This window comes from Hypanus sabinus, chromosome 7 (assembly GCF_030144855.1).
Source record: "Hypanus sabinus isolate sHypSab1 chromosome 7, sHypSab1.hap1, whole genome shotgun sequence".
NCBI classification, from domain to species: Eukaryota; Metazoa; Chordata; class Chondrichthyes; order Myliobatiformes; family Dasyatidae; genus Hypanus; species Hypanus sabinus.
In genome coordinates this window covers 130,613,547-130,628,235 of record NC_082712.1, presented here as the reverse complement: position 1 = coordinate 130,628,235, position 14,689 = coordinate 130,613,547, and the positions used below count along the sequence as shown (strand labels likewise).

The following is a 14,689-nucleotide window of genomic DNA, read 5'->3' as shown; positions in this document are numbered from 1 at the left end:
GCAACAGTAACAGTTTGTGATTCTCCTAGGGGAGGGGACATGGGCAACTCTGCACCCTTCTGCCCATCAGAGTTGTTCATCCTTCGTAACATTAGAAAATACTCAAAAATAAGGATGACTGGCTTTGTGAATTCTAAGGCATCCCTTCCATCTTCACTGTACATATAAATGAGTTATTGAATAGATACACCATTTATGATAGAATGTGTTTAATCAAGACAAAGGCCAAATAATCCTGTTAAAAGAAACAAATAACCACAATTTCTTTTCACATCTACATTTCCTGCATAAGTCTGCAAAGTCAGGAACTAGACCAGAGAGCTTAAACAGGAGAGAGAACTATTCACACTGTTCAATTAATTAAATACAGTGTGAAAGTCTCAGGCACGTGTAAGTTTGTAAAGAGAAGATGCTTTCAAAAATAATGAGGTGAAAGTTTCTAAGTATCAAAAATTTACTATAAAGAGCAGCAGTTGAAAAAAATGAAATCAAATCAATATTTGATGTGACCACCTTTGCCTTTAAAACTGCATCAATTTTCTTAGGTGCACTGTCAAGCAGTTATGAGAGAAAATCCACTGGTGTGTTGTTCCAAGCATCTTCAAGAACTTGTCAGTTTTTCCTACAGATTTTGGATGTCCCCTGCTTACTCCTATCAACCTAGGTAATCCCAGACAGCCTCAACAACTTTGAGATCAGGGCTTGGTGGAGGCCAAGTCATCTGAAACTATCTGAAAATCTAGGGTGCCCAAGACTTTTGTACAGTACTGTTGCTTTCCTACAAAACCTAGAATAAGTAACAGTTATGCTAATACACATGTAAAACTAATTGTTACTCTCATCCTCATCCAGTTTGGTCTAACCATGTCTATTTTTAAGCTGCCCATTGAAGTGGCCTGGCATGTTATTCAATTATATTAAACTGCCACAAAACAAAACTGACACTCACTTGGTTGTGGGTTCAGGCATGAGCTGTTCCAATTTAGATGAGAAAAAAACATGGAAAGCAGAACAATAAATTAAAGCAAAATAGACTACAGCTGCTGAAATATGGAAGAAAGCAACACAATTCTGGAAAAAAAAGACCATCATAAACAACATCTGTGGAGCAAAAGGTAAAAGTTGATGTTTCAAGTCAAGACTATGCATTAGAACTGATGAAGAGAGGTTATAATGGGTCAAGGACCAGAGAGTCAAGGGATCCCTGTGGAAAGTGGAATTGGGTAGTGGAGGAATGGAAAACTGTTCCTAGTGGTGTTCCTAGATGTTGGAGCTGTCAAAAAAAATGCTGAAGGATGATGTATCAGTTGTGGAGGCTGGTGGAGTGAAATGAAAGTCAAGAACCAAGGGAACTATCACTTGTCTGGAGATGGGTCTGTAAGCAAACAGGGTGTGAAATGGAAGAAATATGTGGAAAGCTGTTTCAGGAAAAAGAAATGACACTTCAGAAGCCCCAAAACAGAAGACCTTGTCTTGAGAGCAGAAATTGAAAGGGAGGGATGGCATCCCCAAGGGAGGTAGAATGGGATTCAGTGTGTTTGTAGACATGTCAGTGGCAAGTCCATATTCCAAGATGAAGACAGCAAGAAGCAGGAAAAGGAAGAGGTATCAGATGGTCTGAGTGAAGTTGAGGGCAGGGTGCAAGTTAATGGTAAAGACGATGAAATTGACAAGTTCCACATGAATGCAGGAAGTAGCACCATCACATTGTTGATGTGAAGCAAGAGTTGAACTGGAGTGAGCTTGTTACAAGGCCCGTTCTACACAGCCAACAATACAGATGTTGCCAGTGCCCACATGGCCACACCTTTGATCTTCAGACAGGAATTGGAAGAAACATTTTAAAGGGCAAGGACAAAGTTGTGCCAAGTGGCTGAGTGGAATAGTGAAAGGGAACCAACCTTTGTTCAAGATTCAATATGGGGAGTGGAGACTTAGAGACAATAAAGTATATGCAAGGTAAAGGTAAACCAGATGAGACTAGGGAAGTGGAATCATCAAAATGAAGGGCTTGAGACGTGTCCTGGATCTAAGTGGGAATGAACAGAACAAGTGGAAATAGCACAAAATCAGATCTTAAGAAATGAGTCTGGCGAGGGAAGAGTTGGCAGAAACAAAGTATTACAAAAAAAAACAACTAATATCTGTATCTTGTGCTCATGGGGACCTGTTGCTTATTTGACATACAAAATGTAAAGGCCACAGAAACAAGTAACAAATTTGTAATCCGCAGCTGTCTTTGTCCTGTTGTACTCTATATTTGTGACATTTCCTTTCTGCCACCACTCCGTACTGTGGCTTCATGATTAAGCCCCAAACTCTACATTAAAATATCCAACTCTAGCATTTTCAGATTCAAATTTATTGTAATACCAGTGATGCACCATCAATAACTCACTCTGAGACGCAAGGCGAGATATCGGCTTTTATTGACTGGAAGAAGGAACCAGAAGTGAGTGACCACCATACTACATCCTGGAGACTGAGGGCCGGGCTCAGGCCTCAATCACCTTTATCCAGGGGCCTGTGGGAGGAGCCACAGGAGCAGTCAGCAGGGGGCGTGTCCAGACAGGCACATAGTTCACCACAACCAGTAGATTGCATGCAAGGATAAAAAGGAGTACATTAGATCAATCAAGAAATGGATCAGCAAAAACACAGATGAAAGCTTCAGGAGGTGTATTGAGACTGAGTGGAGGTGGGCACTTGATAGAGATGAGAATAAAGGGCAATCAGTTATGATGTTGACAAAACTTTAGAAACTCATGTCAGAGTCAGATAGATGGCTAAATATATAATCTGTTTGGTTCCGTTTTAAACACTTCCTGGGGAAAGGGTAGGAATCTGTGGTCAGGAACCAGATTTTTAAAAAAGATACAGCATTATAACAGGCCCTTCCCACTCAATAAGCCAAAGTCCTTTCTGGTCAAGACCCTGCATCAGGTCTGAGAGCTTGCAGGAAGAATAGCCACCGTAGAAGTAAGAGGATAAATGAGATAGGGACTGGTAAGTAATAATGGAACTAGATTGAGTGAAGGATGGAGCTAGCTGGTAGAGGGGAAGGGGTGGAGCTGGAAGAAGCTGGGAATAATAGGTGGAAATGGACAGGGATAAGGAAGGATGAGCCAAGTAGGATAGGAGAGGTGAAGGTAGAGGAAGACTCCCCATCAGCCCCCACATGCAATTCTGTCTCCTTACTTAAAAGTTCAGCTTTTATACTTCCACTCAGCACCTTCTAGCCTTTGCCTCCATCTTCACCCTCTTGTGCAGGTTCTTTTTGCCTTCCTTTTCCACCCATTAGCCTCAGTGCCTGACTTCCACCTCCACCCCAGCTGCTGCATCTGTCCATCACCCTTCAATTGACCTACTTCACCTCTCCCTCCATCATATCAGCAACCCTCCTTCCTGAAGCACTTCCCTCCACAGATGCTGCCTAAACTCCAGTTCCTCCAGCAGATTTTTTGCTCCAGATTCCATCATCGGCAAACAATTTTGATTTCAAACTTAAAATTTCACATAGGCTCTTCATTTTAAAAACTATCAATCTCAATGAAACGTGGATGAATGGCTGTTCACCAATCCTTGGCCAAGCAGTGTTACACAAAACAAAATCTGTTGGTCAATTGGTTCTAAAGAATATTGCAATTTAGTTATACATTAAAAAAATGTCTTGAGTAGGAGTAAAGTGATTTATGGCATTGAGCAGTTTCAAACCAAAAAAAAAGGTTTACTATCACCAAAGCTTTATTAAACAAGCACTTTCCTCATTATGTGGACTGTGGGATATTTACAAAAACACTTCCACAATATAAAGCAGGGTTCAATACAACTGACTGTGCATTTGAAATAATTAATATTTCATAATATGAAATGATCACATTATTACAATGCAGTACTGGAAACACAAATAAGTTTTTGTTTCCAATTTCTTCTCTGCCCTCCCCCACCAAACAAAGCACGCAGTTCCAAGGGAAATCTGCCAAGTGTCCATCATGCACATCTGAGTCCAAGTAACAAGATATCAGCAAGCTGTTAGCGGGGAGGAAGAATAAATAAGACTTGCTTAACCTTCCCTCTTGTTTTCATACACACCTTCCATGAGAAAACTATTTCATTCCTCTAATCCCGAGGCCTCCAAATCACATCAACATTTAACAAATCCCAGCAAGGGTTATGTTTAACATAGCACAGGGGAGGAAGTGAACTTTGTATGCACTCAATTCAAACGATTGTTTATTTCTAACATGATTGGTGATTTTCTAGAACAGGGGCATGGAAAACAGTGGTAGTCTGGAGGAATTTTCTTCAAGACAAATTAGTTCCATGGAAACTCCAGGCGCCATTGGAGTATTCCTTGTGGGACAGACATGCTGGAAATTGAATGCCAGCCCATTTCAGCAGCAGTGAGAAGTAGACAACTGGATTGATAGAAAAAGCTCCTTGCATGCTCTTCCAATTCAACTATAGAGAAACACCCATCGAGTTTCCATACCCAACCACCCCATTACTCTTAAAATGTACTGGATACAGAGTTTATCAATTATGCCAAATTAGGAAATTTTGCTTATGGACACAGTCCCAACACAATTAAAATGTTTGTACACTACCCTGATAAAAGGCAAAGAATTTGCATCCAAATAAACAAATCAATAGAAAGTGATCTTAACATAAAATTTGCAAACTTAAAATGCAAAATTCTTTCAGCAAATTAAATAAAATTAGATTAAGAAACTTGCACTGGTTGCTTAGCCCACATTTTTCCAAACAGGTACAATTAAATAGACGATACAGAAAAGGTGAAAGCAGACCAGGAATTGTTCACTTCTTACAGTACTTAAAAAGTTATTGTGAAACAGAATAGATACATTTCAGTGTTTAACAAAACCACGCGATATATTCTGAAAGCCGGTTGATCCAGGTGGTGAATGCCACACTGCAGAACTTGTGCGTTTCAGGTAACGAGGCTTCCTTTTGCCAAAGATGGCTTCAAGGTTGGGGGGTTTGATGACACTGAAGAGTTCGTCCAAGTTAAGTGGATGATAATACTGTTCTAACAGTGCCTGCTGTAGTTCTTTACCTAACAGTTAACAACATTCATTATTATAGCATTCAACATATAATAACAGGCAAATTGTCTCAACACAACTTGAAAATACAATCCACAAGTCAGAGCAATTATCCTTTACATTGTTAGTGGGGAAAAAATATTTTTTCCAGGAAATGCTAAAGCTCCAGCAACTGTAGAGCCAAGGATCATGGAGAGAGCAAATGGGTGTGAAGTGTTAGCAGATACAGTAGGCATGAAGCTTCAGCAAGGGGAAATAAATGGACCAGATTAGGCCATAATAAACATAACAAATGACAAACATCATACAGAATTATAACCATATAACAATTACAGCACGGAAACAGGCCATCTTGGCCCTTTTAGTCCATGCCAAAAATTAAGGGCTTATTGAGATCTCCAAGTGGAAGAGCTGAAGTGATGGAGACAAACAGCAAATTTACAAATGTTTTTAGCAAGTTAATTTAAATCTTGAAAAGATTATGGAATAGTTTCTAAAGAAACCAACGGAACCCCTCCTAGCTCCTGCACATACAGTATCCTATTAACAATGTGCTAGTTTTTAAAAATTACTTGAACATTCACTGTTACACACTACTATTGGCCTGAAATTACAGTACACAAATCAGTGAATTTGAATGAATCAAGGACAGTGGAAGTAGACAGAACAAATGCCTTTGTTCTTGCCTTGAGATGGAAGGAATAGAGGCTACCATTTTGTGAATCTGTTCTGTATCCTCCATTTTGTGAACTGGTTTTGCTCAGCTGAATCAGTTTTTAAATATTCCAGATAGTCTGCTGAACTAGAGTCAATTTCCAAATAAGTTATTTGTGAGGTTTTCTTTGATATGATAAAACATGGAGGCTTATGAATGGTGGGGTCTGTGTCTACCTCAAGTGATTCAAGCTGGTTACTGGTTTGGAAACTGATTTAGAACAGAACCATAAATTACCAGTTGTCATTTGCAGAAGAGGGCAATCAATGGATGCTGGCTTGGACTAGTGCCAATAAGAAGGTGACAGGTCAGACAACCTCCAGTCAACAAGATTGAAGTGCAACATTTGAACTAATAAGTAGTGTTTAAAAACAAGGAGCAAAGCAGCAACAACTTTCTGGAGTTGAACTATCACAGATCGTAAATAATCCCACACTGGACAGAGTTTAGCTCAGGAATAACTGGTCAGTGTAGACTCCTTTCCTGAGTATTACCTTTTCCATTCTTTGGCTGTTCATGGACAGTCAGAGAAACTTACGTGTGCACAAAGGGATTTGGTTGTGTAAATCGACGTGCTTTTTATTTGAGACACAAATGTACTTCTCAGTAAATATAGATCCTATGTGCCTAACTGATCATTATTAGTAATGGGCATCCTTGTAACATTACAAACCATTAATAACCAGGTAAAATCAAATGATTTTCATCTCCAAATACAAGAAATCATATTCCTATTGCTACTGAACAAATCATTTAGTTGAGCACACAAGAATATGATTTAGATTATTGCACATTTGTGGATTAGCTACCCACTAAATAACAGAATTATTGGGAAGGCCATCATTACGCAATTGAAATTAGCATCTACCACAAGGTTACCCAAAACAATGAAATTGCTTGAAAAGGCACTCTCATAGTTTTAAAATATAGCTTACATAATTATCAAGTGATTTACAGAAGTTTCTCAGAAATAAAAGTTGAAACTTTGCCTCAAAAGTTTAAATGGAGAGCTTACTGAATTCAATTAATGTATTAAAAACAAATGGGAATTTTTCTAAGCCAATCTGAAAATATTCACATACCATCAGCCCAAGATGGGATTGGTTTGCGAGGCATCTCCTCATCATCTGTTGAGTCGTCACTGTTCAAGTCCATTCCATAGTTCTGAAGATTTATTTTGGGCAACTTTACTTTGGAGTAGCTACCAGGAGTCATGCTGTAAGATTCCAGTTCTGCAGGGTGCTGGAAAAAAATTCAAATCAATATATTAAACCTCAAACTATTCTCCCTCCTCACTTCCCCAAAAGTTGGGAAATCATATTCAAGCCTATGACTCATTGCCCATTCCAACATGCATTTTGAACAAAATATTTGCTGGTCACATTTGAGATACAGTGTGGAATTGGCCTTCCAGCCAATTCAAGCCACGCCACCCAGCAACCTCCGATTTAACTCTAGTCTAATCATGGGGCAATTTACAATGACCAACTAACCTACTAATTGATATGTCTTTAGACTGTGGGAGGGAACCAGAGAAAACCCATGCATTCATGGGGATAACATCTGTAAGGAGTCTGTACATTAGAATTGAAATCCACTACTTCCAGCTGTAATTGCATCATGCTAACCACTAGTCAACTATCAAATACCAAGTTATCTGAACTAAACCAAGTGGCAATTTCACATCTGAAAGATTTTGCTAAACAGATGTATATTCAATCTGATTTTTTTTTAAATTCGAGGATTAATTGCAGCATTTAATCCCGTAGCTGATAGAGAGATTTAAAGTCTATCAGCATTGTTAGTCGTAACCTTCAGATTACTACCCCAGTAATTTAGCTATTCTGCTGCTACTATACCATTTTCAAAAGAAGCTTCCATTCAAGTATTTTTATTTGAATGTATAGACGAATATATACACTTGATTTTTTATATATATTATGCATCTGTCGACAGGCATGGCAGTAAAGTGCAAAAAAGAATTTCCAATCATTCTCTGATGGGATGCACCCAACCTTTTCAAAACATCCTTTCCGTACAATGGTGATAAATTTATGTCTTCCCTTAAAGTGGGGAAGAGAAGGTGGAAAGATAAGGGAAGAATAGAAATTCTATTTTACATTAGTAGTACAGATAAAATCCCCAAAATACAGGTCTCGTCACAAATTTAAACTGGTAAAATATTTAATAATTTGATAAGTTACACTTTTAATACTATAGAAAGGTTTCAGATAGTGCATAAAAATGTTGACCAGGACAATTCCTGAAATGTGTATTCAGTAATCCATTTGATAACAAAGGGATCATAAAGTGAAGTATAATTCTTACTGTGTTAATCTATGCATTATTATTGTACTATTTTCTTTCTGAAAATAGTACAAATAATTAAATCTCAGGTAAAAATCTTTCATAAACTACAAGAGCTTATTATGGCAGTGAATCATGATTTGATTCAAAGGGAAAAAAAATCCTGTTCATTCCACTTGCGTACTTCTCCCCATCAGCAAACTCACACAACCCTAACCACACGTTTTGGATTCTTTTGCTTCTCTCTCTCTCTCTTTCTCCAGATAATAACCAATTATCTGTTCTACTTTCTTTAGGTAGGCTTAAGTGAGTTTCCAAACAGCAGAAAGTGTCCTTTAAAGTGCTTTCTAGATTCCACAAAGTTATTGAAAGGAAAGTGTTATCCTAACTATAAAAAGATAAAATAAGGAGTGACAACATTGATTTTATTCAAGATTAAAATATTCATTTAGAAACATAGAAAACCTACAGCACAATACAGGCCCTTCAGCCCACAAAGTTGTGCCAAACATGTCCCTAACTTAGAAATTACTAGGCTTACCCATAACCTATTCTTCTAAGCTCCATGTACCTAAACAAAAGTCTTTTAAAAGACCCTGTCGTTTCTGCCTCCACCACCATTGCTGGCAGCCCATTCATTCCACACATTCACCCCTGGCATCTCCTATGTACCTACTCCCCAACACCTTAAACCTGTGTCCTCTTGTGGCAACCAGTTCAGCCCTAGGAAAAAGCCTCTGATTATCCACACAATCAATACCTCTCATCATCTTATACACCTCTATCAGGTCACCTCTCATCCTCCATCACTCCAAGGAGAAAAGGCCATGTTCACTCAACCTATTCTCATAAGGCATGCTCGCCAATCCAGGCAACATCCTTGTAAATCTCCTCTGCACCCTTTCTATGGCTTCCATATCCTTCCTGTAGTGAGGCAACCAGAACTGAACACAGTACTCCAAGTGGGGTCTGACCAGGGTCCTATATAGCTGCAAACATTATCTCTCCGCTCCCAAATTCAATTCCACGATTAATGAAGGCCAATACACCTTATGCCTTCTTAACCACAGAGTCAACCTGCGCAGCTGCTTTGAGGTTTTACTACAGATTTAATGGACAAGTCTTTTGAAGCCCCAAATACCAAAATACTCACATGTACTTCCATAGTTTTATTCAGTACATTATTGTTGGATACAATTTTCATGGCTTCTCCATCTTGTTTCTTCAACTTTATTACCCAACTTTCAAGCTTACTCTCTTCAGCTTGTTGATTATGTTCCAACTGTGTCCTCTGAGTCTTCTCACTCTTTAAACTCCAACTTTCTGGCTCTCCTATTTGCTGTTCTTCCTACAAACAAAACTACCAATATTAGCCTCCAAAGCCAGTGAAATGCATTCAGGGGAAAATAAATGCACAATCTCAGAATTAAATAAAATTCCAAACTAACTCAAGTTTGCTTACTTTTCTGTCAGTCATTTAGCTTGATAAATGTTGGAGTGAATTCCCAATCCAATTCACCCTCCCTATGTAATCAACAAATTGATCCTTACTAGAATCAACTGTATTGATTTACCAAATCAGATGAAATGGTCACATTTTGTTACTGTTTTATGTGATTTTGATCGGGGCAGAGTAGTGCTGTGGCCTGCAGACAGTGAGAGGCATGGCAAAGGATTGAAGAAAACTGAGCTGAATATGCCAGGACTCTCATGTCTTTGTGATTGTGGTGAACTACATATACTTGTCTGGACACGCCCCCCCCCCCCACCCTGCTGACTACTCCTGTGGCTCCTCCCAAGGACCCCGGTAAATAGGCAATTGGGGACTCCACCCCAGCCTCAGTCTCCAGGATGTAGTGTGGTGGTCAATTGCTGCTTGTTCTTTCTTCCAGCCAATAAAAGCTTATATCTCGCCTCACGTCTCCAAGAGTTATTGATGGTGCATCAGTGATATGGTGTCTTGAGTTCTTAAGTCTCTTCTTGCCATTTACGCGAGTTTATTTTCTGCACATTGGGGTTTGATGTTTTTCTTTAAATTGGTTCCTTGTTTCATGGCTGCTTGTGCAAAGACAAACCTTAGGACTGTATACTGCAATAAGTGTATATACTTTGATAATAATTGTACTTTGAATCAGATGACCAACTTACATTGGCTTGAAGTAGGATCAACTTTTTGAAAACTGAGTGACACAAGGATATAGTGGCAGAAAAAAAATTAAGAGTCTAATTTTGTTCTAATCAAATGAACTGTTTTCACAAAACAGGGGGATATATAAAAACTATCCATTTTTTCCTTTCAGCTCCCTTTACCTCTGATCTACATTTGGCACCTGTTTGTGAAATAAGTCAGGTTTTGATTTTACCCATTTCCTGTACTATCAGGACCTTTCTTTGCTCCATCTGGGAAACATCAAGATAACTATTCTCTCATTCTGGATTCATGCCAGCCATGGATTTAATGGATTCATTCTTAAGGACATCTTCAGCTATACAAGATGTACAACCCCAATACCAAAACACTCACATGCTCCTCCCTATGCATCTTTTATTCTTTTTTAAAGAAATGTTTCAGAATCTCAGACTATATTTTCATCAGCTGCAACAATCTCTTTATTTGGCTTATGTTACTGTTAAGTACTACACAAACACAAACTTTTGGCATTTTCCTCATCTCTTGGCAGTGTAACTTTAGTATAAACTCCTCCAAATGTAGGCAGCAAGCTTCATGGAAGGAAAAGGACTATCTAAGCTGATCAACATTGTCCAAAATTGATTACAAAATGGTTAGCCAACATGCCATGTGACCTTCTGGAGCAACAGAAAAAGACTATGATTCGAAGATGAGAGGAAGAGTACTTCCTGTTTATAAATAATTTAGAATTCAAGGGCACCATTTACATTCAGTACAGTAAAGATCTTGGCTGGCTGCAAGATCTTTACTGTACTGAATAAGAACTTTAAGGTGCAAATAAACTCTAAACTTCCCAATCAAAACAACCTGTGAAAACAGAGGTCTCTGGACTAGTTCAGCTAAGATGTACAGATTTAAGGAATAAACTAGGCACGGATGGACAAATCACAAAGGGGGGGGGATTTTGTTGATCAATTATCATAGATACAATTATGAAGGCAGGTTTGATGGTAAACTTCAGCAATTTGGGAAGAAACTTGAGCCGTCAGTTTAATCTGTACAGATGGGGCCACCACTAAGCAGGTTACATCTAAAGTCATTCAGAATGATGAGTTGGAAATTTAGTTAATTGAAGCTACTTAAGATCATTAGAACACAAAGGCTATGATCGTACCCAGGATTTTATCATATTTGCTAAATTTATCACATTTCTTGTATAGTTTAATAATTATAGTAGGAACATTACTTTGTTTCAATATACTTTGAGATTCGAGTTGTGTCATTCTAAAAGTCTTGTGTAGCTTTATCCCACCCAGATTTAAGACTGAACACATTAGGTTTCAGAGGACTATTAAGCACTGCTTAAATTAGTTAACTCAAGATTTAATCAGGGATATTCTTTGTGAGCACCAGGAGTTTACTAATATTTTAATCGCCATTTAAGGAAGCATTGCATTCAAACTTTGTTAAACGTCTGAAAGTTTAGGAATCAAAATTAGACACCCATTTTGCATCCGAGCTCAAGTAGTGCCATCAACAATTAACCCCAGAGGCTGGATCTCAACTTTACCTTCAATTCCCATGTAACTAGCTCCAGCTCTGATAGCTACAATTTACCAAGTGCTAGCCCCCATCTATAATCTGGCTTGTCAATTGTTTCACCCCTAATGTGGAAAGTCTACTTCAACAACTTGTACCCCAAAGTCACAAACAGAACTTGGGAAAATCCAATTTCATGGTTGAACAAGGGGTTGAAATGAGGACCAAGAACATTGCACCCGATTGATGAGATCCCCTTACCTGTGATGTGACTTTCTCTTGTACTCCCTTAGAAAGCTTTTCCTTCACTGGTTGAGCTTCCTTCCACATTGTCTGCTCCTGCTTTTTCTGTAAATGGAGGGACTCTTTTGCCAGGCATCCCTGTTCCCTGTTTTAATACAAAGTTAGCAATTCATTCTAGTTGGTTCTTTAATATATTGATGCAACGTGACAATTATCAATTGTTTACCATTCTTGAACTTCAACATTGAAAGGTTTTATACAATTGGATCTCATTAAATAAGGTGTTCAGGTAATGAAAATACCTAACATTTTTAAAATTGATGTGCTTGTTATTGTACAATTTATAATAAGATAATGTTGTTTTGGAGTTGGGTTAAATTTCTATAGAAGTCCAGGTATGACCTTTGGAAAGCCAACTCAGAAAGTTAGAAGTAATTAACAAAGTACATACATTACAATTCTGATATTGGTCTATTATGCACTGACAGTGGGAAGGGGGCAAGGAGAGGAGAATCATGGTTGCAAAAGGGGAAGGGAGAGAGCAGGAAGCAGAGACATTCTGGAATCAAATGACACTATCCGGTGTCAAAGCGAGAGGTTAAAGATCTCAGTGAACACTCCATCCAGTTGATCAGCACAGCCCTTCCCTTCTCACATGCAAAGCAGCAACTGAAGACCAAATTTAAATGACAAAAGAATGCTTGACAGCTGTGGTAGGGCTCGAATGCCAATAGCTGACAAAAAGACCAAGCAACATAAATAACAAAGTCCACTCCCAGATGAGCTCATGTTCATTTTGACCAACAGAACATGGAGGCAGCTTCATGCACCACACAGCACCCAATGACCCTGTAATTTCAGGTTGATCAACCTCTCTCAGGTTGATACGAGAGGGTGAATCCATGAAAAGCATTTATCCTAGACAGCATACCCAGCCAAGTACTGAAGACTTATGTTAATCAACTGGCTATTGTGTTTATGGACATCTTCAGCCTCTTGCTTCAGCAGTCAGAGGTCCCCAGCTGCTTCAAGCAAGTTTCAATAACACTGGTGCACAAGAAGAACATGGTAACCTGCCTTAATCATCATCATCCAGTAACATTACATACAATGTTACTAAGTACTTTGAGAGGGTGGTCTTGAAACATATCCAACTACTGCCCGAGGAGTGACCTTAATTTGCCTACCTTCACAACAGGTCAACAGCAGATGCCAGTTCATTGGCCCTTCACTCAGCTCTGGAACATCTGGACAATGAAGATGCATACATCAGGATGCCCTTCAATTACAGCTCAGCATTCACAGTTATCCCCTTGAAACTCATTAAGCTCCAACACCTAGGACTCAATACTTGCTTTTGCAACTGGATCCTCGATTTCCTCACTTTTAGACCCAATCAGTATGGATTTGCAACAACATCTCCTCCACAATCTCCCTTAGCAGAGGTGCACCACAAGGCTGTGTGCTTAGCACCCAGTTATATTGCCTTCATACCCATGACTGTATGGCAGTACAGCTCCAATGCCATTCAAGCTTGCTGATGACACCACTGCTGTTGGCTGAACCAAAGGTAGTGATGAATCAGCATATAGGATGCAGATTGAACACCTGGTTAATGGTGTCTCATTCAACGGCAGTAAAATCAAAGAGCCGATTATCTACTACAGGAGGTAGAAGCTCGAGTTCCAAGAACCAGTCCTTGTTAGGGGATCAGAGATGAGAGGGGTCAGCAATCTTCAAAATTCCTTGGAGTTAGCATGGAAAATCTTTCCTAGGACCAGCAGAAAAGTGCCATCACGTGTCACAACATTGCCTCTATTTTCTGGGAAACTTATGCAGATTCAACATGTCATCTAAAACTTTGACAAACTTCTATAGGTGCACAGTGGAAAGTATCCCAACTATCACAGCATGGTATTACCAATGCCCAGAAATTGAAAAAAAAATACAACCCAGTCCATCATAGGCAAAACATTCTCCACTACTGGACACATTTCCAAGGAGCACTGCCAGAAGAAAGCAGCGTTCATCAAGAACCCCACCACCCAGGCCATTGCCTCTTTTACCATCTGACAGGAGGTAGAAAGGCCTAGGCCCCATACTACCAGGTCCAGGAACAGTTATTACACTTCAACCATCTGACCCAGGTGAATAACTTCACTCACTGCAACACTGAACTAATTCCACAACCTGCAGGATCACTTAGGGACTCCATAACTCATGTTCTTCTTATTATTTATATCATTTTATTTGCACAAAATGTTTTCCTTTACACATTGATTGTAAGTCTTTATGTACAGTTTTTTATAAATTCTACTGCATTTTATTTTCTTGGAAATGCTTGCAAGAAAGTGAATCATGTGTACAGTCGGCCCTCATCTGCGGATTCCGCATGCGCGGATTCAACCAACCACGGATCAGGGAAACCTGGAAGTTCTCTCTTCAGCACTCGTTGTTTGAGCATGTACAGACTATTGTTTTTTGTCATTATTCCCTAAATGATACAGTATAACAACTATTTACATAGCATTATAGATTATAAGTAATCTAGAGATGATTTTAAAGTACAGGCAGTCCCCGGGTTATGAATGAGTTCCGTTCCTGTGTCCGTCTTTAAGTCGGATTTGAAGTCGGGACAGATACATCCGGTATTATGCAGCCTCAGTTAGTAAAATGTTTGTCTTAGTA

At 39.1% G+C, this 14,689-nt stretch overlaps 1 protein-coding gene across 5 annotated transcripts in view; it reads right to left on the bottom strand.

Annotated features, from left to right (window-relative positions):
• Positions 1-2,412: 2,412 nt before the first annotated feature.
• The window catches only part of LOC132397196 (inner centromere protein-like), a 76,667-nt gene continuing 64,390 nt past the window's right edge, over positions 2,413-14,689 (bottom strand). For 4 of the 5 annotated variants that reach the window (XM_059975627.1, XM_059975626.1, XM_059975629.1 and 1 more), the window contains exons 15-18: positions 12,020-12,146; positions 9,242-9,436; positions 6,864-7,023; positions 2,413-5,077 (exon numbers count right to left, since the gene is read on the bottom strand). In XM_059975627.1, the coding sequence (XP_059831610.1) occupies positions 4,869-5,077; positions 6,864-7,023; positions 9,242-9,436; positions 12,020-12,146 (691 nt within the window). In that variant the 3' untranslated portion in view covers positions 2,413-4,868. The remainder of the gene's footprint in view (positions 5,078-6,863; positions 7,024-9,241; positions 9,437-12,019; positions 12,147-14,689) is intronic. The other variant, XM_059975630.1, reaches the window with a different exon arrangement.